This window comes from Phyllostomus discolor, chromosome 4, assembly GCF_004126475.2.
Source record: "Phyllostomus discolor isolate MPI-MPIP mPhyDis1 chromosome 4, mPhyDis1.pri.v3, whole genome shotgun sequence".
NCBI lineage: Eukaryota > Metazoa > Chordata > Mammalia > Chiroptera > Phyllostomidae > Phyllostomus > Phyllostomus discolor.
In genome coordinates this window covers 61,734,311-61,755,993 of record NC_040906.2, presented here as the reverse complement: position 1 = coordinate 61,755,993, position 21,683 = coordinate 61,734,311, and the positions used below count along the sequence as shown (strand labels likewise).

Below are 21,683 nucleotides of genomic sequence, written 5' to 3'. Positions count from 1 at the left end.
ATAAGGAACATATTTTAAAATACATTCTTTTGAATTACATTTGCTATTTTGTTTTTGATGGCTTTTAGTCCTGCAAAAGATGTTAATGTAGCCAGGGTGCTGTGATTGCTAGCACAATACAGGACAGCTTCTTCATAGTTTAAGTGAGGGTCAGCAACGAACCAATATTCACTCCCTTCTATTATGACTGAAGGTCCGTGAATTCCAGCACGCTCTAAAGAAGAAGAATATCAGAGTTATGACTGTGTAAACCAAACTTCACCCTCAAAGCCTAGATTAATGTTTAAAACTGTTATAAATTATAATCCATTTAGATTACTGGTTCTCTCTGGCCAGAAAAATGCTTCCTGAAAGGAACCAAGGACTCCTGAGCCAGTGAGTGACCCTGCTACCCAGAGTCACAGAGAAAGACAAATCCACCCTCAAGACCTCTTTCCACCCCAGCCAATCACCTTCCCTGTCTGGAGATACTTCATCTCAGCTGAAGATGTGGCCGAGCAGAAACTGGCCTGGGTTTAAATAAACTAAATGTATTCTTGAAAAAGTAAAGGCAGCTTTGACTAAATTTCAGATTTATTAACTCACCTGGATTGTACCAGTCTGGTGTTTTTGGAGTACGACCTGTATAAGGAAGAAAATAAGTGGCTTTAAGTTTAGTGTCCAATTATACAGATCACCGTGTATTGAAGGAAGGGCCTTTGATCTAACTCAAGAGGACTTGCAGTATTGCTGAGGTCTGCCCATTTCTGGCCAGACCATGTCCTTTCATGTTATGATCATTTCAATTTGAATTTTGTGGGGTCTATCCTAAAGCTGTTTTAGCAGCAAGAAAAAAACAGCTCTGTTAAATATTAATTAACACAGTATTACTAGCAGTTCTCTATCTTATGTCATGGAAGTCACAAAGGAAGACCAGATGGATAAGTACAGCTAATAATTAGAAAGCATAAATAAATAAATGAACACCGTGTACACATTACACGGAAGCACTAAGGAATATGATCAAAAATCCTCATCATGGTAGGGTGAGGCTATTCAAGAACTACCTTCTCCATCTGATGCAATTTGAGCCATTGTTCTGTAAACCTGGGTGGGTAGAGTTTACTGTCTCCCAGGAGACCCTGGGAAAAAATGTACAATGATCCAGTACTGAACCTTTGAGAAGGTGAAAGATAAAACAGGGAGAAAAAATAATAAAAATCACCCAGGCTTCCTGGATGGAAATAGAAATTTGTATGTTACAAAGAATTATGGGCTTTGAAGTTGGATGGGCCAGTAGTGTCCAAATGCCTTCTGGCCCTTCGGTGTTGTGGTACTTTGATTCAGTTGTTTTAACTCCCTGGCCCTCAACTTTCTACCCTATGGAATGTGAGACTCTACTGCCTAACGCACAAAGATGGAGTGAAGATCCACCCGGTCAAGTTGGCCCTCTGGAGGCACCCACTACGGTTCCCGGCACAGACAGCCCTTCCAGCATGCCAGGGTGCTCTCTTCCCTCTTTTCTTTCTGCTCATAGGTCACCCTGGTTTCAAGTCAAAGGCACAATTCTATGAATCTTAGAAATCACAGGGTAACACAGCTATTCCTAATTTTGTTGTTGTATCCTAATACAAAAAATGGCCTATATCCCCAGTGTTTCTGTTTTTTTTTGTTTTTTTTTTTTTTTTTTGGGAGCCAGTTCTCTGTGCCTTGGGTAATTTTTACCAATAATGCTGCCTACTAGTTTAAAATACACATAGTTTCTTGTTTGTAATCATGTGTTACGAGGGTGCTATGTCTAACCTTTAAATTTCTTTGAGCTAGTGAGAAAAGCGGAAAGCATTTTTTATACAAGATTACAAATATGTTTGTGTGTATGAGGTATCAAAAATATAAAATATTATATTTGGGTTGTGACATTATAGGTAATTTTCCTAAAAACATTTCTATGACTCTTACTTTTGATACTGTTTTCTCAATTAAAGAAAGAATATATCTTCACACTGGTTATGACTGTTTAAAATTTTTAGGCAGTCCACAGACAATGAATGGTATGGTGATTGCCAGAAGGAAAGGAGGGTGGGGAGACAGAAGAGGGTAAAGGCGGGATAGATGGTGATGGAAGAAGACTTGCCTTGGGGTGGTGAACACACAGTATGACACACAGATGATGTATTATAGGATTGCATACCTGAAACCTATGTGATTTTATTAACCAATGTCACCTTGATACATTCAATAGCTATTTCTTTAGATTGCCAAAATATTTCTTTTAGAGAAGAGAGGACTAATTAGAACTGGCTACACAGGTAATAAACAGGCAAGAGATAGAAAAAAGGTACAGTGACTTAGGTTACTGAAGAGGTGAACTGCTTTAAGAAAACCAGAAAATACAGATTAATACAGAAAATAAAGATTAATACAGATTAGTTGAGCAAACTTTGGTTGTTCTAAATATATATATCTCCAACCAGGTGAATGTGACACACTGTAACTTAGAAATTTAAATTTAAAAACTATCAAAGGGGAGTTAACATAACATTTAAACCCTGGATCATGCAATCATTCATTGCTTCAAATGATTGGGAATAAGCTGAGAGAGGAAGTTCTGCAGTTTTTAATTTTGTTTCTGCATGGGGAGAAAAGGGGTGCAATCATTTAGAAGAATTATTTGGTTGATTTATGTTTGTTACATTAGTTAATCCCCTTCTCTTTTGCTTAAAATGAAAATATATATAATAAAGAAAAAGTACCCAAATGCTCTTTGTAAATACTTCCTGTGGCTACTGGTTTGTCATTCCTAAGGTTGCTGTGTTGTGAACTCTTGCGTTTGCGCCATCACTCGAATAGCAGGCAGGGTGGCAGCTACCCATGAGGGCACACTTTGGAGGGAGCAAGGACACTTGGTGGCAGGCTAGCAAGCTGCCACAGTAATGGGAGCATCACCACTGATGCTTCAAACAAGAGTCATTGTCCACATTAACGATATATATTATTTATTTTTCCACTTGCTTAAGGGTATCCATACTGGTTTTCCTTTGTTCTTCCTTCAGGTTGAATCAATAATCAGGCATAACTCAGGTATAATGTCTTCTCTGGAAAGAAGACACCCCCGCCCCCCAACATGTCCCCTTTTATTAATGGACTGCCCGTTTGTCATTGTGAAAGAGATTTGACAGTTTCTGTACCAAATGTCACACCTGAAGCTCTTTTAAAGGCCATAGGGTAGCCTTTTGTTAAGGAAAAAGAACATTTTTCTTACAGGCAGTTCCATGATGCAGTCTTTGGGTTCTTTGAATACCTTTGGTTTCAATGAACATGTTTACATGGAATTCAGAAATTCATTTTGGAACTTTCTGTACACCTACCACTAACAGTTTCATATATGTAGTGTCTGCTTAAAATAGTTTGGGAGTTAAAAATCTTCTTAAGAGTTTCCTTAACTATCCCTTGACATTTTCCTAATAGAAAGCTAAGTAAAAGACACCTATTTATTCTCTTTTCTCTCCTGTTTGTCACCACTCTACTAATCAAGCTGTTTCCTGAATTTGAACTACATAAACTATTACCGGTTTTTGAGTTCACTGAAAATTGTTTCTAAAGTTTTCAGGAAAATGCTTAAATTTTATTTCCTGATTCTTATTTCTTTTCCTTCATTTTGCCTCAAAATAAAAATGATCCGCTCTGCCATGTTGCTTCTTTTACTTAAAATAATCTTTCATTCCAGATCTAATTATCCCCAATTAGCCTTAAATTGTATCTTCTACACTAAATCTTTCATAATAAAAGTGGAAGATACCATTGAATTTCAATAATCCAGCATTCTGAGGGGTAGTACTCAGGCAGGATGGAACTTAATATATTAACAGCAACTTCAAAGGCTTTTTAAAATTATAATTATAGACTAAAATGTTCTCTTAGGTACTTGTGGTTCATCATTCACAATGTTCACATGAAAAGGCTATGAAAAGAAATGACTACCATTTACCTTTTGGAATCTCACACACCCATTCCAGTTTTGTATCACAAGCAAAAGGCCTTAAATAAATAATTTCTCTGTCATTATAGAAATACCAGCTTCTTCGCCATAGCCTCTGTGTAACCTAAAGGAGGAAGAGGATTGCACATTATTTTGAGGTTGATGAAACCTTTATAAAACACTAAATGGTTTTTTAAACTCTACTATAGCTCTACTGCCCAAGATATTTATTTAATGAATGGGACACATGAATGAATACAGTGTTTAACAGTAGCAGCCTAAGCAATAGGCTGATAAAGGAATATATAAGATCCTGTTGATGTTCAAAATGCAAATTATTGTTTTTTTCTGTTTTGTTGATATGAAGTTGTAGAATCTTGTACCTTTAAATTTGGGGTAGAACAAGCTAGAAAAGAGTGTTTGGTTCAGTGGTTTCCGAACACCAGGCTGTGCTAAAGCAGGTCTATGAACAGTGATATAAAAGTTTGGCCTCAGGGGCCCAGGCTCTTTCTTCAAGCATTGCTCTGCATTCCTAGCATGTTGCCCTTCTCCACATGGTCCAAGATGGTGCTCTGCAAATTCCAGCCAGCAAGCAAGGAGAAAGGAGAGGAGAGGCACGACCTGGGAGGAGCATCCATCCCTGTTTGGACTGGACGTTTTCTCTTAAGGCCAAATTCTCGTGGGTACAGAGGCAGGCGAGGTAAGATTCTCCTACAACACCACTCTGGCTGGCCTTATTCCTGATACAAAAGGCATCAGTGTCTCTTTTATTTGTTTTTTTGGTAGATTTTTCAATCTTTTCACACATGGGGCCTCTGCTTACAGAGAACATAGTATATTGCATCAATGTTGTGGAAATTTCACAGGCTTCTCTGAAGTTTTCACCTTTGCATGTGCTAAATTGGGAATTCCATAAAGATGACATGATACTAAACAGTTTGTTACTAGAACAATTACTTTGAAAATAGTGCTTTCCAATGGCCTTCTCAATTCTTTGTCTCAAACTTCCTGTAACGTTTCTGGTCAGTTTCCTTCTTGAATCTTTTTTTCCTCATCTTACATTGATATATTGGTAATTCTCCCAAATCTACTCCTTGGTCCTTTGATCTTTCTTTTAATATACATTTTCCCTCCAATTCCAGTCTCTTGGTTTCTGCTTACTATAGGATATTTCTTACTGCTAGCTTGGATTCAAAATATCTGAACTAAAATGCACTATTTTCTCCATAAACCAGTACCCTTTCTGACTGTTTCCATAAATGTCTAGTCATACAATAGGGTGAATCCAGACACGTGGGTTTAATTTTTAGTTCAGTGATTACATAAGTTACTCAGAATTCAAATTTCTTCCATGTAAGACAAATACATTAACAGTACCTACCTCACAAGCTTGCTTAAGCATTCAGTGAAGTACTCTGTCTATGTGACATGCCTAACACTGGGCTTAGCTCTGGAATCAGCAAGTGTTAACAGCTGCATCACCACCACCTTCACCATCTCTATTCTCCCATAAAACTTATACTTTGCCCTTGCATAAAACAGGCTTTGCCTGCTATAACCCTTGTCATTCCTTGTTTACTTGTGTTTATCTCTAAATAGACTATAAGTTCTGTGAAGACAATGACTGCTTTATACCTTGTCATAACTGTACTTCCAGAGCGTCACAGGCTTCTTGGATATATTACTTAATGGAATAAATAAATAAACCAATTCTGCAAAGGAAGATGCCTGTTTTTTTTTAATGTCTTTTGGCCCTATCTGTTGCATCTTGAAATCTGTCTCAAGGTGAATCTTCTTATACCCTCTTTAGTTCATGTCAAAAATTTTGGAAAATACTGTGTTGCCTACCCAAAAAGTATACAAACTCCTTAACCAGGCAATCATCCTATTTCCCAACTTTATTTTTCAACAAACACCACCAATGAAAACTTCCTGATCTGTATTCTGTTCTCCTCATACCTCAGCCTCTCCCTTGCACTCCTACTTTATTTTAGGCCCCTTCCTCATATCACATCCCCATTAGAAAGCTTTAACCTACCCTACCAGACCGAATCCTATCAGCCCAATTCAAATCCCAGCTGTTTCTGGAAATAGGCCACCAGAATAATTTCTTCTGAGTTTCATTAGCCCTCCTTAGCCCACTCATTTGGAGGTTATTACTACATAGCAACAAGAGCTTTCTTGAATATAATTTTTATCTTCTCAAATGAAAGATAATTCGATTTCTTGAGGGCTGGGTCACGGGTATACTTCTTACCTCCCATCACACCTAATATACTCCACACACAAAAGGCGCTTCAAGGATCTGTTGCCTAAGTGTGCATGATACCAGATTTGTTTTTAAAATATGCAGATTTTCCAGCATTGTACTGACCTTGATGGCAGCACAGTCTCTGATATCATAATCCTGCAGAAACTCATTTTCCATGATAATAGTAGACACCTGAAAAGACAAGAGAGGCTTGAGAATTTACGACTGATGTATAAATACCTGCAATGTAGATGCAATTTAGGCAGCTTTAATAACTCAAGAGTGTTCCTATGCCATGGAAGGAAAACTCTGTTGTCTCCTTTTTTATATGAGGATGCTAAATCATGAGAGGACTTAGAAAATGTCATAATGTCATCAGTTTCCAAACAAAGGAATAGTTTTGGAAGTAGAGGTGAGTGGTGTTATTAAATTTGCAATTGGAGTCATAGAATCAGGAGCTTGCAAAATACTTTTTTTTTTGCATGTGTTGAAATGCTAATTATTTGATGAACTATTCTCAGGTATGCTCCAATTTGAGAATGAAAGTCAAGGAATTTTACATTTAGAAAGAATACAAAATGAATTGACACAATTGATACTGTGGAGTGCATTTTTAATATTTAAGAATTATCTGTTTTTATAGGCATTACCTAAAACCTCTCTTTAGAATAATATAAACATTTGATATAATATTGAAGGACTTTTTAGGGTTCCCACAAATTATTTCCTCTAATAAAGGTGCTTCCTTTTTTATATAACTCATATGGTTAAATAACAAGTAAAAGCTTCCCATTATGAAAAAAAATTAGAAAAAGAAAAATTCAGTCGTACTACCCAAAGATGACCACTATATCTATATACAACATGTCTACATATCCTATGTATATCTATGTATGTTTATTTATCTGTATTACATCTACATCTATATCTATTGGATTATATAGAGAAAGCCTAAACATATATTTATTTTTATAAATAAAATTAAAGTTAGTAACTTGTTTTATCTATACTTCATATTTGTGAACCTATTTCCATTTCATTAAAGATACTTCTACAAAATTAATTTAATAGTTGTTTGGTATGTGGATATATTATTTAATATTCAACTTACTTGTTATTGAAGCAAATGCTCTTTCAACATTACCCCAAACAAGAAAGTTTAAACTCACTGGTGTATAATCACTCCATTGCCAGGATCCTTGTAAATCTGGGCTCCTTTTATTCAAACCTATCCACAGCCAGCGTTCGCTACTGCATGCAAAAGAAGGGTTAAAAAAATGAGCATAGCCTTTAGCAAACTTAGTTTATTCAGAAGACCTGTTACTAATTGAAAAGCACAATTTCAAGCTATATAAAGTCTTCTGAAATGAAACCAAACCCTACAGGTAGTGTAGCTATGGAAAAGTACCATAGTTTTAAAACTAAATTTTAAGTCATTTCTGTCACATGAAAGGCAAAAACTATTTCACTTTGAACTTAAGAGGAAAAATGTATATGATTATCCTAAAATTTTTACTGTAGAGCTTCAATATTAGACAATGTTGTCAGATACAGTTAAACATGACAATGGCATTTCTTCAAAGTGTCTGTCTACAATACTGTCAAATATCTTCTTTTCAAAATACAGAACAAGCCATTTGGCTGCATTTTTATTAAACAAGATTTAAAAAAAATTCCCACTGCCCATTAAATTCAAAGTAAATAAGTATTTTCTAAATGCCAAACTCCATGGGCTATAGCAGAGCAATATAATTACACAATCACTTATGTGATTATATTTAACACATAACTATTATACTTTTATGTACAAGGTATTGAGCTAGGTACAATGGTGTTACAGAGAAGTACAAGTACTATCTACTCTTAAAAGGCATATAAATTACTCAGGAAGACAAAATATATATGAACAAAGAAAATATAAGACCATTTTTGAAAGACACCAACAATATAAAATTTTTGCACATTTTAGGCGCTACGGAAGTTCAACTGCAGGAAGTCAGAAAACAATTTGTGAAGGTTGGTGGGGAAAAGGACAGTCCTCAAAGGACGGCTAACATTTCTTTTGAGCCGTAATCTGAATGTTTGCCACGTGCTGGTGCTCAGATTGGCGGAGAAGAGAAAGGATAAGCGTTTTAAGGAAAGTATTTACAACAATATATAGAGTCAGGGACATACATTGTAAATGATCCCTTTTCCTCAATGGAAGTTATGCTCTAGTCAGGGAGCTAGTGCCCATATAAAAGGAAGAGATATGACTATAAGAAACTTTTTTCTACCTGTAACACAACTTGAAGAAATTTTGTAAAATGTACTACACATTCTAGGTCTTAATAAGTACTCCATTTTCCATGTAAGTTTTTTAAAGTATATTTTATTAATTATGCTATTATAATTGTCCCATTTTTCTCCCGTTTATTCTTCTCCACCTTGCACCCTCCTTCCCACCTACCAGCATTCCCCCACTTAGTTCATATCTATGGGTCATACATACAAATTCTTTGGCTTCTCCATTTCCTATACTATTCTTAACCTCCCCTTATTTTCTACCTACCATTTATGCTACTTATTCCCTGAACCTTTTCCTCCATCTTCCCTCCCCTTCCCTGCTGATAACCCTCCATGTGATCTCCATGTCTGTGATTCTGTTCCTGTTCTAGTTGTTTCCTTAGTTTGTGGTTTTGGTTTTTGTTTTTGTTTTTTTTTTAGGCTCAGTTGCTGATAGTTGTGAGCTTTTGCCATTTTACTGTTTATATTTTTGACCATCTTTTTCTTAGATAAATCCCTTTGACATTTCATATAATAAGCACTTGGTGACAATGAATACCTTTAACTTGACTTTATCTGGAGAGCACTTTATCTGTCCTTCCATTCTAAATGATAGCTTTATTAGGTAGAGTAATCTTGGATGTAGGTCCTTGCCTTTCATGACTTGGAATACTTCTTTCCAGCCCCTTCTTGCCTGTAAGGTCTCTTTTGAGAAATCAGCTGACAGTCTGATGGGAACTCCTTTGTAAGTAATTGCCTCTGTGACTGCCCCATTCCAGATATTATTGTTATGTTGTATGTTCCACAGAGAAAGAGTACCAATTTTTAGACTTAAGAAAATCCCGGTGGACACAATTAAGCCCAGTGTGAATTTAATAGCTATAAGAGGAATCTGCAGTTTGTGTCTACAACTAATCAGAACTTTCTTAGAGCCTTCCAAATTTATCATGTTTCCTGGTTGTTGGATATCTAAACCACAGCGTTGAGCTAATTGCCATATATAGTGTAATTATAACTAGATTGCTAAAGTAATAAGGAGGTTTAGTTTTGGGGTATTTATGCAGAATTTTTTTTTCTTTTTGTCTTTTTAAATATTTTATTTATTTTTTGAGAGAGAAGAGGGGAAGAGGAGGAGAAAGAGGGAGACAGACATTAATATGTGGTTGCCTCTCATGCATCCCCTACTGGAGACCTGGCCCACAACTCAGGCCTGTGCCCTGACTGGGAATCGAGCCAGCAACCCTTTGGTTTGCAGGATGGCACTCAATCTACTGAGTCACACCAGCCAAGGCTAGAATTTATGCAGAATTTTATGTTGCCCTAAAGTAGTTACTAGGTAGTTTATCTCCTTTACACAATCAACAGTACAAACAGAAAGATGATCAAAGATCATTTGTCAAAGATGCTAGAGATCTGTCTCTAATCTGTCTACCCAGTTTTCTCTTGGCTCCACCTTTTCCCACTCAGAAACCTGTGCCTTCAGGCCAAAATTTGCCTCTGCTGCAGCATCTTGAGAACAGTTTCCTAGGGAGCTGAGTTTGTCCTATTGTCCAAAATTTCTAATTTTCACTACTTTCTGAGGTCAAACTTCATTTCTACCCAGACATTTATTAGTTTTCAGCTTCCATTTCAAGAGATACACTCGTGTGTTATAAACACAGAAAATAGTAGTTACTTATGTTTATTTTCTATGTGATAAGGAGTGGAAAACATTTCCTCAATTACAGCTTATTTCTGGTTTGACCTGATTTATCTGTAGGCAGATAAAAAGAAGAAATCGGAAATCACATTGATTATTGCACATCTCTAACATGGATTTTAGAAAATTTGAGAATAATCATAACTAGGGAATCAAATCAATTGAAATTTGATCTCTCTTTATAAATATCTTCTACTGTGAGCACTAAGTACATGATTTAAGGCTGTTAGGTTAGGAAGGCATTGCATAAAAGGTTACTATGTGTATTTGTGCTAACATTACTATTCTCAATCAAATTTCCTGCTGCATCTGCATCTGGTTTCTAAGGAAAACAGTATCTCAGCCATAACCTCCAGTAAATGCTATTTGATGAAGGTGTTTAGTTTGCAAAGCCCTAGATTTATATCTGAATCCATTCATGCCACATCACAGGGGGTGGTGCACCAGCAGCAATGGCATCGCAAACAAGGCTTTCTTCTCTAATCCTATGACTATTTTTGCTCAATGGCTTTCCCTGGTGAGTTGCTATTAAGAGTTGCAAAGACCTTAGAGCCTTAATGACTTGGTATACCATGAATCCTTTTCACTGAAATACAAATAGAGACGTGGAATGTAGAATGTGAATGTACAGCAGTAATCTGACTTAACTCCTTGGCAGGCAATATACAATTTCGGCAATGGATATCTTGCTGAGAAAGGTCAATTCCTGCAATAAAAAGCTACGGTGTTCAGGGAGTACACTTTAGAATCATTTTTCTAATATAAATAGGTTTGCTTCCTTCCCTCCCTTCAAGCCACGGTCACAATATTGCTTTTAGAATGTGCTGTCTTTTTAAGTATAGCATGGGCAAACAATCTACTTGTTAATGAAGTGCATAAGCAGACAGCACAGTCTGCTTAATATGGCATTGTGTTAGCTGCTAGGATAAAGGTATAATAAAATATAGTTCCTATGAGTGAAAGGATTATGGTGAGTTTTTTCTTGTGCTTTTCTGTTTCCTAAATTCAATACGCACTACTTTTGTGATCAGAAAAAATTAAACATTGTACATTCTGTGTTACACTAAATGTTAATTCTGTATAAATGGGAGCTAGGATTTGAAGTGATTTTTATTCATCATCACTTTTTATATTTCACAAATTAGGTAATGAACTTGCATTACTTTTTTAATTGGGGTGGGTAGAACCTCAGCAAATGTGATCGGAAACTAAGAAGCAAATCAAGAAAGATTCCTTAATTACTTCTCAGACTTTAGGTTTCTTTTCTAATGTAATGTAATTTGTGTATAGAAGCTCTTATGGACCATTTATATCATATATGATATTCTATTTTCCATTAATTGATTCCCACAAATATCTACAACCTCACTGCTTAGTATTTATCCATGGCTCTCTGTTCCAGTTAAAGATTCTTAACTTTTTGCTTGGTGTTATTCAAAATCCAGTTTATGTCAGTATTTTGCTTAAAAAAATAATTTAGCCTAGACAGCATGATATTGTGTGTTAAACTTGAGAACTAGGGGCCTGTAAGTTACCCTGCTTGAAATTGTTACTTCAGGGAGGATCAGCAGGGTATTAGTAAGTCCATGTTAGAAGCAGCCACCACAAGGACATCGGTCATCCAAAGCATTGGTAATCAGTAGAGTGAATGTCAGAAATGGGTTTATATCAGTGAAATTAAAAGCTTGTTAATCAGCACATTAAAATGGACTCTCATTGATGAAACTGAAGTTATTCAAGACATGAGGAATGGCTAAAAAATTTTGAGACTCTCATCCTTCATGAAAGGGTATCAGAATCTGGTGAGGCCAGTAGTCTATGCTATTAGAAATGGACCTAGTGCTTAAGCTCCAAATAGTCCCATGCCCTGTCATTGGGTCAAGTGACTGGGACTGCATGATTCTCGCAATAATGGGAACAGAGTCCTACCTCTGCAATATTGTCACATTGTCCTCAAATAAACCTTCCACTCAAGATGGTAGTTAAAACATCTAAAAGGACAGACTGCTGGGATGTTGTCAAGCTTACCAAACAGGTTTTATGAAACATTGTGTGCCTGTTTCAGTGAACATTTATTTAATAAACATCTGTATGTGTGGAAAGATTTGGTCTAAGTTTTGCATTCATTAAAACCTACCACCAAGGTTGTGGGGAGTAGCTAAGAAACACTCATCTCAAAAAGAACCTGCCCTGGCTGTGTGACTTAGTGGATGAATGCCAGCCTGTGAGCCAGAGGGTCGTTGGTTCAATTCCCAGTCAGGGCATATGCCTGGGTTGCAGGCCAGGTCCTCAGTAGGGGGCGCATGAGAGGCAACCGCATATTGGTGTTTCTCTCTCTCTCTTTTTCCCTCTCTTCCCCTCTGTTGAAAAATAAAGTAAATAAAATCTTTTTAAAAAATAAAAAGAACCCAAGGTTAGTATATCCAAATAGGCTTAGGCTGGTCTGCAATGGACTTTTGTATATTAATTTCTAATGCTAGAAAATATACTCTAGAATAACTGAAATTCTATAATAGATACTTAATAAATGAGTGAAACAGGTATTTTATTTTACATCAGGTTTCTAGCACACTGTAGTGAAACTTTCTTTCATGAAGAAAACACAATAGTGGATATATTAATACATATCTGGAAAATGTGGAAAATGTTTAAACATTTAGAAAATCCCTCAAAATCTTATCTCCCAAAGGCAACAATGATCTTTATTGAGGTATTTTGTGGTCTAGTTTGAATATAAATAATATATTTTTACACTTTCATAATTTGCTTTCCCCACCACTAAATATATTATATTTACATGTTATAGTATTATTTTTTAAAAATCTTAGTGCACAGGGGCTAATTCCAAATGAAGATCAATAATAGTGATGATACTAGAGATCTTTACCTTTTTCTCACTTTCATGGAAATGCATTTAATGTTTAATCATTAAGTATAATATGGCTATTGGTTTAACTATTCTTCTATTACTAATTTAATAATAATTTATATAATAGTTATATCAATTAAATATGTTAAGTGTATGATATATTTACATATTAAGCCAGGAATCAATAGTGAATTTTACCAGATGGATTTTTAGAACTTATTAAGATGATCATATGATATTTGTCTTAATAAATAGACCCAACCTTGTATTCTTGAAAGAAACCCTAAATTGTCAAGGTGTTTTACTCTGAGACATTATAATGTAGTGGGTTAAAAATGTGGGCTGTATGGGTTCAACTATTAGATCCTTTCCTTATAGCTATATAACCTTGGATAAGTTTTACTTCCCTGTGTTTCTGTGTTCTCATTTAGATGTAGTGGGCATAGTAACAGTACCTGCTTCATAGGTTGTTCTAAGGATTAAAAGAGCTCACACAAAACACTTGGGACATTCATTATTTGGCAAATAATAAGCATCATACAAGCATTTGTTTTTATATAAGCAGTTAGTATTTACTTTTTGAAGTCTAGTCATGAGACTAGTCTGTAATTCTTTGTGCTATTGTTAACAGACTTTGATATTAGAATTAGACTAGTTTGTGAAAAACCTGCTTGCATTAGTTTTTGTGTGATGGAGTACAAGCTCTTGATTATACTATTGAAATACTGTACATGGTAGTGATCTCTTTTGTAAAATGTGAAGGAACTTATATACAGAACTACATAGTTCCCATTTGTTTCTTGGAAGATATCCTTGGTGAACTTTTTCAGTTCCTTCCATGGCTACTGGATTATTGGGTTTCTACTTATCAAATCATGGGAATTGACTGTGGGAGTTTGTGGAGGTGGGATGGGCAGAGGAGGGCAAAGGGTAGGAATTGGGATAATTGTAATGGAATAACAACAACAAATCTAAAAAAATTTTTAAAATTTTAAAAAGACTCAAAAAAAGAATTTATATTTCCCTAGGTAGTATTCATTTCATAATTGCAGGTAAAATAGAATAGGATTATGCATAGCATTCTCACCAATTAAAAATTTTCTTCATGAAAAGAGTTGTATAATCCCATACTCAGGATTCATTTTACCTATCTGTTTTCTTTTATTTTCATGGTTTAATCATCAGTAGATTTTTTTCCCCTGTACATTCTGGTCTCAGTACCTTTGCTTATGAAAGGAGCCTGTTTTCCCTGGCTCCTTTTCCTACCTTACCTTTCAAAATATTACCTTCTCTTCCAAGAACATCCTTCTTCATAACATTTTCCCCAATTAAGAGATCCTCCCAGAAACACCTTCTCCCTCCTTTGAATTCCCATCATCCCTCCTTCCTGTGTACCAAATGATGCACTATAATTCCCTTATCTCCACAGTTGGACTTTGCTGTGCTATGCAAAGGGTGGGGCCTCCATCTTCCTCATCTTTGAATCCCTCAGTGTCTTACAAAAATACTTGATGTTCAATGATGCTAAGTACTGAATTACCCATGTTAGATAATAAAACGTCAATTCTGAATGCGTAGCAGATATCCAATTTAGCACAGAAAATCTCATTCTAAAAACATTACCTGAACTGGTCCATTAAAAAGTGAAGAAATTCCTTTATTTCATTCACATGATGGAAGCTAGCAAGGTGTCCTCCAAGTGCTTGGCAGAATCTCTCAGCTTCTTCCCAGTTCCTCTTTCTTACAATTCTTTCTATATGAAATAGCTTAAGACAATATAATGTTAATTTGTTTTCAGGTATAATTTTAAAATATTCATAATTTTAAAATCAATTACAGTAAAATGTTATGGGCCCCTGAAATGGATTCTTATAGGCATAGTGAACATGTAGGTAAATGCACATATACTGTCACAGACTGAAAGTGTCACTGAAAGCCAGCACAGGTGCCAGCCACTGCTGTAGAGGCATGATCTTCCTCAGGCTAGAGAATTGCTCCAATAAGATGTGATGCTCTCCTGCACTCCTAGGACCTGGAGAGATCAATTGAACCAGCAGATGAGGCCACACATACTTATGAATGGTTTCAGAGGGGACTTCTGCAAAGAAATGTGCTAACAATATAATGCTGAACATAATACACTGAGATCTGCACAAGTACAGAACTCTTTTCTGAAGTACGAGAATCAAAGGGCAGACTGCACTGATGTGCAAAGATTGACAGAGGATGGTAAAACAAAACTTGCCACTTAGGACTGTTTCTTTGGTTTGTGATGACTAATTTTATGCCAAAAGAATGACAGTCATTGCAAAAGAAGAGGAGGAGCAGATGACACATTGGTAGATTGAATTACTGGTCCTGATTTTTCAGTTCCCTGTGATATAATTATATATTCTTGTCATGGCCTTTCCAGCGGGTAAAGTACACTTCTCTGCATAATACATTCACTTGGGGCTCCGCCATGTGACTTGCGGTGATCAATAGGACATTAATGGAGGTAAAGTGAGTGGATGCCTAAAATGTTCTTACACAGCTGGGCTTGCCTCTCAGGCTCCAGTGGTTGACTGTGAAAGGAAGAAACCCCTGACAGCTGCTGCCCACTCAGCCTGAGACCCAAACTGAAGGACAGCCTGGAGACCAGCAGAGTGACACCACAATTGAAAGCAGAGCTAACCATTCAAGACCAAAATCTGTGAATCAAACCATATCTGATCTGTAGATCTGTGAACATGAGGTTAAATATTTTTGTCATAGCCCCTGAATTTTAGGGTGGTATATAATGATTTCTTTGTGGAAACAATTAACTGATACAAACACTAAAATAATGTTTTTTTACATTGTAAGAAGTGATAGAACTCTTCATGTGATAACAAGAATTAGAGGGATATAAGAATCATAAGCTAAGTTTTAGCATGGCATGAAGGCCACCCAACTTCCCAGAACAAAAGAACCATAGGAAAGAGCCAGTTCTGACTCTGGCCATGCTCTTTTGGGTAAGACATGAGTTGATGTGGGAAGAGCTGTCTGTTGCCACAGATTCAACAATGCCCTCCCTGACAAGGACTCTGTGCTCCCAACCACTTGGTAAGTTACTGTCACGTCTCGGGAGGAGTATAATTTGCACAAGGACATGGACTTGGATTATAGATAAATAACTTTATTGAAGGATTGAGTGAGAATATTATATTACCTTATAGCAAGAAAGGCCCAAGGGGAAATTATACCAGCCTTCGGGACAGGGGTCTTCAGGCTTGGGGGTGGCTTTTTCAGGCTCAGCAGGCTCAGTGATTTTCTTGCATATTGAAAGTGCTCTGAAGCTTTTGCAGTCTTTTACTTCCCATTTCCCAAGAGACTTTTCAGTAGCCATAGCTACGCACCCGCCTCGAGATGCTGGGGTTAGATGGGAAAGTTTAATTAAACATTACATTTTAAAATTTAAAGTCCAAACATTTTCCTGTGGCCTTACCCTTTCTTTGAACCCAGGCAGGAAGTGAGAATAGGAAAGAAATGTGTTACTCATAATAACGATGACGTGATGATGACAACGAGAATACAAAGGAGTGTTTGCTCCTTGCCAGGTACTCTTCTAAGAGGAGTCAATGAATTGAATCCTCATACACAAAAAAAGCTAGAGTGGATTTTGTTGTCATGCTGAGGTACAGTGAGGATTAGTGACTTGTCCAAGGTCACATGTTAGTAAGTGGTCACTCCGGGACAGAAATCCAGATGGTTTGTGTGCAGAGTTGTACCCTAAACCACTGTGCTGCTCAGGAAAGCCTAAGTGGTTCGTAGTAACTTTGAACCAATTTCAGCAGTATTTTTTCATAATCCTCACTCAAGGACATGCTTGTTGATTTTAGAGGGAGGGGAAGGAAGGGAGAGCGAGAGGGAGAAAGAAACATCAATTGCTTGCCCCTCATAAGCGTTTCAAACAGGGACCAAATCCACAATTCAGGCATGTGCCCTGACTGGGAATGGAACCCATGACCTTTCAGTTTTATGGGATGATGCTCCAATCAACTGAGCCACACTGGCCAGGGCCACTCTGAACAGTTTTTAAACAACTTGGTACACCTCCAAACAAAACTCATACAAATTCAAATCCAAAGGAAGGGCTGAAACAACAAAGGTAGAGGATGCATATGTGTCTACTATTAATTTTATGACAGCCAGAATTTTATTTATTTACAAAAACATTAAAAGGTAGTTTGTATTATCAGATACATCAGGTAAGAATAAGTGACTTGCCCAGAAGCAGAGTTAATGAGTGGAGGAGTCAGGACTCACACCCAGATCTGTCTGATGAAGCACCATGCCCCCTTTCCCATTCCGCCACACTGCCTGGAGTGGGTGGAAGACAATAACATACACTGGAAGCAACAAGGACACCTTCTATTCCACCAGACAGAGGAGCCACATGGTTCCATGTCTCATACTTATACCTGAACAGCAAGAGGAACACGGACCTGGGGAAAATAATGCTGGGTTACCCTGGATGAAAGGGCTGCTTTTCTCTGGTTCTCCCTGCTGTCCATGGTTTGCCCATAACAGGAGAAGCTGACTGAAGCTGGGAGTAATAATGGTAAAACGAGCTTCATGTCAGGCTTTCTGGCTACAGGAATGACAGGACAGACATTGTGGTTATGTCCTGGCACCTCTCCAACCACTGAGGCTTATCTGTAAAGAATGTGACATTGGTTGTGAGATGTCTGAGTGTCTGTAAAAGAAATCACATGTGTTTTACATATTAGAAAATTTTGATTTAAGATGAGGTTTAAACAGGATTAATGTCTGTATCTTCCATTGTATACAACTAAAAAGATGACTTTGTTACCAATACCACTCACATTTATGATGATGACCATGTGTTGTGAATTTTGTGGGCATTCTTTATATTTCAAATATAGCATTTAATTATACATTCATATGTTTTAATTTCTGTACTATGAAAATTGGTCTTTATAATCACATTATATAAGAAAACAGAAATAATTCAAAGGGAAAAAAGTTGGATTCTTTATAATTGCTGCCTTCTACAAGGCCAAAATCCTTTAAAAAACATTGAATTAGTAATCAGGAGATCTGGATGAAAGCCATTCAACAATCAGGTAACTTCTGTCAAATAAATTGCCTTTCTAAACCTCATCTTCTCAAATCTGAAAACAGAAGGGACTTCTGAGGTCCTTTGAATTAAATGTTTTGCTTCTAAGGCAAATGACAGTCAATGCTTTAGGCTAGTTAAAGGAGGATGAACTAACTTTCAGAATAAATAATACTTACAATATATTGCTTCCTTAATTCTTGCCCATTGAGGATAATAGAAGTAAACACATTTAATTTTGGACAAAGAAGTTAAAGAGCAGAGAGATGAAAATATGACATACTTTGCAATGAAGCTTCTAGATTCTGCTTGAGACTTATATGGAAAGAAAAAAAAATACTCACATTGAGCATTCTGGCTCTATGCCATTAGAAGGTGGTTTCTGAGAACTGAGTTTTCTAGCTTCTTATATTGGGTTATTATTCCCAAAGTTTTAACAGGGAAGACATAGTCACTGTTTCTATTTATGGTCCCAAGATTCTAGTCTTAAAGATTGTAATTTCCCTTACATTTCAAAGGTAAGCAAAGAAAAGATTTGGCAGGGATGCTGCATTTCACAAGTCACTGAATTCTATTATTTTAAAGGCCAAGACACTCACCTGGCTGAAGAAAATTCCAGTTGGAAAAGGTTACAGACCGCCTTACTCCACCGACACTTGCCCAACTATACTCTCCTTGTGAATCCACATCTCTCAGACCAGTCCAGAAGTATTTTCCTGGAGATTTGGTATACTTTCTGATCATATCATTCAGGAATTCTTGCTCAAATCTATAAAACAAGAATCAAATTAGTAGGTGTTTTTACAATGACTAAATTACTATATACATAGAAGATTCACTTTTTCCTGAGGAAGATTATTTAGCAAAGGAACCCAGAGTTGAAAGTACACTAGTACATGTTAACTAATAGTCCCACCTGCTAGTTATAGTCAGATTGCAGTTGGTTCCAAAAGGGACCTCATCCTTGTAAATCTTGTAACAGGTTTCTCCATGTCTCTTCCAGCCCTAAATCAGAGTAGAAATACCGTCACACTGTCTTCCAGACCTGCTGCTGATGCCCCACCCTTGACGAACAAGGTTCTGCTGACACCTCACAATTATGGAAATTAGGGATGTGGCCAATGAATTCATGCACATGATAAGGGTGGGGTACAATTTCTTAGAAAACGTCCACAGGACTGTGAGCCTGTGTCAGACAGAAGGTGTTTTAGTTCTCTTTAGCTTCAGTGCCTAGCTCACCAGAAGAATAATGTTGTTGGATGAATTGTTTTTGAACAGAAATAATATAAGTAAGGGAAGTAAAGATATCAGCATTGAGGATAGTAAACATATACATTTTTATAGAAATTCATGAATAAGTAATTGTTTTTCCTATAACTCTTTTTCTTCTGTAAGAACATTGATATGCTATGATTCACTGTACTCTGGCTTGCTTTAATGTAAATGAACGGAAGCTAGCAGTCTTCTATTTTCCAGGTCTGAATTGTTGGTGTCTCAATTGCCATCCTTTACCAAGAAGGTATCATACTGCTCAGAAACATATATGCAGGAGTTTCACATACCTCATCTGGAGGACACATCTTATCAGATCTTGTATCACTTATATTTTCTCCCTTTTTCTTACATACATATTTCAGTTTCTCTTCACATGATTGGACTTTCCACTGACCTAGCTTTTAAAAAATAGAAAAAAAATTCCACAAGAGATATTATTTACCATATATTTAGAATTGAACTCTAACTTATTTTAAATCAAGATGGTTTCTTCTCATAAAACTATAGGGGACAGGGGAGGAGGAGTAGAAAGAGGGGGATAGGGAGAGGAGGAATATAAATGAATGATGAAATCTGAGAACATACTCCTAGAAAATGCTACCCAAGCAGGCTGCATCATTTCAGAATCACCTCAAGGTCACAAGGGGGATGAATTTCATTTTCTTATAAGAGCAAAAATAAAACCATCAAAGGATAGAAGTTGGAGAGAAAAGAACTCAGCCCACAAACAGCTACCTGTGTTCTGGTCTTCTTCCACATGCCATGGCCAAAGTTGGTCCCACAGATTAAAAACTTTTGGGCACATCAGCTAACCCCCCTGCCTGTCTCCCCATATATAAAATGATAATGGTTAGAATAGCTACTCTCTAAGAATTCTAGAATTAAAAATTTCTTCCAACTCTACTTCAGCTTTGACTTCAAAGTTCTCCCTTTCAAACATACTACTTAACATTTATTTTGCTTAACTGAATAATCCATCCTGCTTTCTTCAAGTTGAATTTTAGTAAGTCAGTTGTGATTAGGTTTCTGAGAACTGAGTTTTCTAGTTGGACACTAGAATGCTGCCCAGGTGTGCCATCACTTCACTCCAGCCTAATGAAAGCCATTTCTACTTTTGACACTCTGCTAAAGAAATCTTAGATATCCTTTTAAATAGAACACTGAAAGTGACAATCTTCTAAATTAATCTCTGACAACTTTCTAAATACATCTTTACCCTTGAAACACTTCTAAATAACATACCACTAATTGCTTCCACTTAATTCTCTAGAAGTTTGGGTGACATAGTCAACACTCTAAATAATTAGGAGCCTACAGGAAAGTGATATGAACAAAATATAGAGGTACCTATGTCCTTTCTGCTCAAGATTCAGTATATTTTGAACTCTTCACTAAAGCATGTTCAATAAGTGTTTGAGCATTTTATAGGAGTAAGATGTTCTCTGAACAAGTTAGACCTAAATTTTAATAAAGATATATTTTTTTTACTTCTTAAAGTAGAATTAATATGAAACTTAATCTGAACATGAATTTGGAAGATGAGATATTTCAGATTGGCTACACGTTACATATCACATTGAGGAGAGAAAGCATCTTATTAGATCAAATCTGGCACAAGAATTTGAGTTCCAAAGGGATTTTCCAGATCTGTTTCAGACCAGATCAGATACTCTCAGGCAGGAAGTGAATTGCTTACCTTTTTTATTTACCCTTTTTCAGTAGCTACCAGAAAGATACTCTACAAGGCTCTTAACTTTCATTTTCTTGTCAGCTTAAACACAAACATTTCCACTAAATATTGCATTAATATTAGAATGTAAGTAAGCCTCAGGAGGTTTCTTACCTGTCCTGCATAGGAAACACAGTTGGGAGTCTTATTGTAGGGAACATTTGGCTCATTCTCATCCCAGTATGTTAGAGTGACTTCACTACCATCTGACCACTGAAAGAGAGCTGGTGTATTTATGTTCTTAAGACCTGTCCATGTTTCTTCTTTGGCATCTAGAAGAAAAATGTTTTACTTGTTTGGTTTTATTCAATTAATACAATACATACTTCAAATTGTTACTGAATTTTACATTGTGATTTGAGGTTTTAAAAACCTTGATAGTATTTTTTTAAAGTTTTAATTCAGAACATGGTATTTTTTTTTATTTATTTTCAATTTAATTATAGTTGGTATACAATCTTATATTGCATCCAAATTGGAAAGGAGGAAGCAAAAGTGTCATTGTTTGCAGATGACATGATAGTGTACATAGAAAA

The 21,683-nt window shown here is 36.4% G+C and overlaps 1 protein-coding gene across 2 annotated transcripts in view; it reads right to left on the bottom strand.

Moving 5' to 3' along the window:
- The window catches only part of LOC114494221 (CD302 antigen), a 148,937-nt gene that overhangs the window by 89,463 nt on the left and 37,791 nt on the right, over positions 1 to 21,683 (bottom strand). For both annotated transcript variants that reach the window (XM_028509160.2, XM_036023423.1), the window contains exons 8-18: positions 21,262 to 21,419; positions 19,706 to 19,816; positions 19,060 to 19,148; positions 18,743 to 18,912; positions 16,233 to 16,432; positions 14,666 to 14,808; positions 7,379 to 7,460; positions 6,333 to 6,401; positions 3,968 to 4,082; positions 586 to 621; positions 39 to 214 (exon numbers count right to left, since the gene is read on the bottom strand). In XM_028509160.2, coding sequence (XP_028364961.1) covers positions 39 to 214; positions 586 to 621; positions 3,968 to 4,082; positions 6,333 to 6,401; positions 7,379 to 7,460; positions 14,666 to 14,808; positions 16,233 to 16,432; positions 18,743 to 18,912; positions 19,060 to 19,148; positions 19,706 to 19,816; positions 21,262 to 21,419 — 1,349 coding nt within the window. The remainder of the gene's footprint in view (positions 1 to 38; positions 215 to 585; positions 622 to 3,967; positions 4,083 to 6,332; positions 6,402 to 7,378; positions 7,461 to 14,665; positions 14,809 to 16,232; positions 16,433 to 18,742; positions 18,913 to 19,059; positions 19,149 to 19,705; positions 19,817 to 21,261; positions 21,420 to 21,683) is intronic.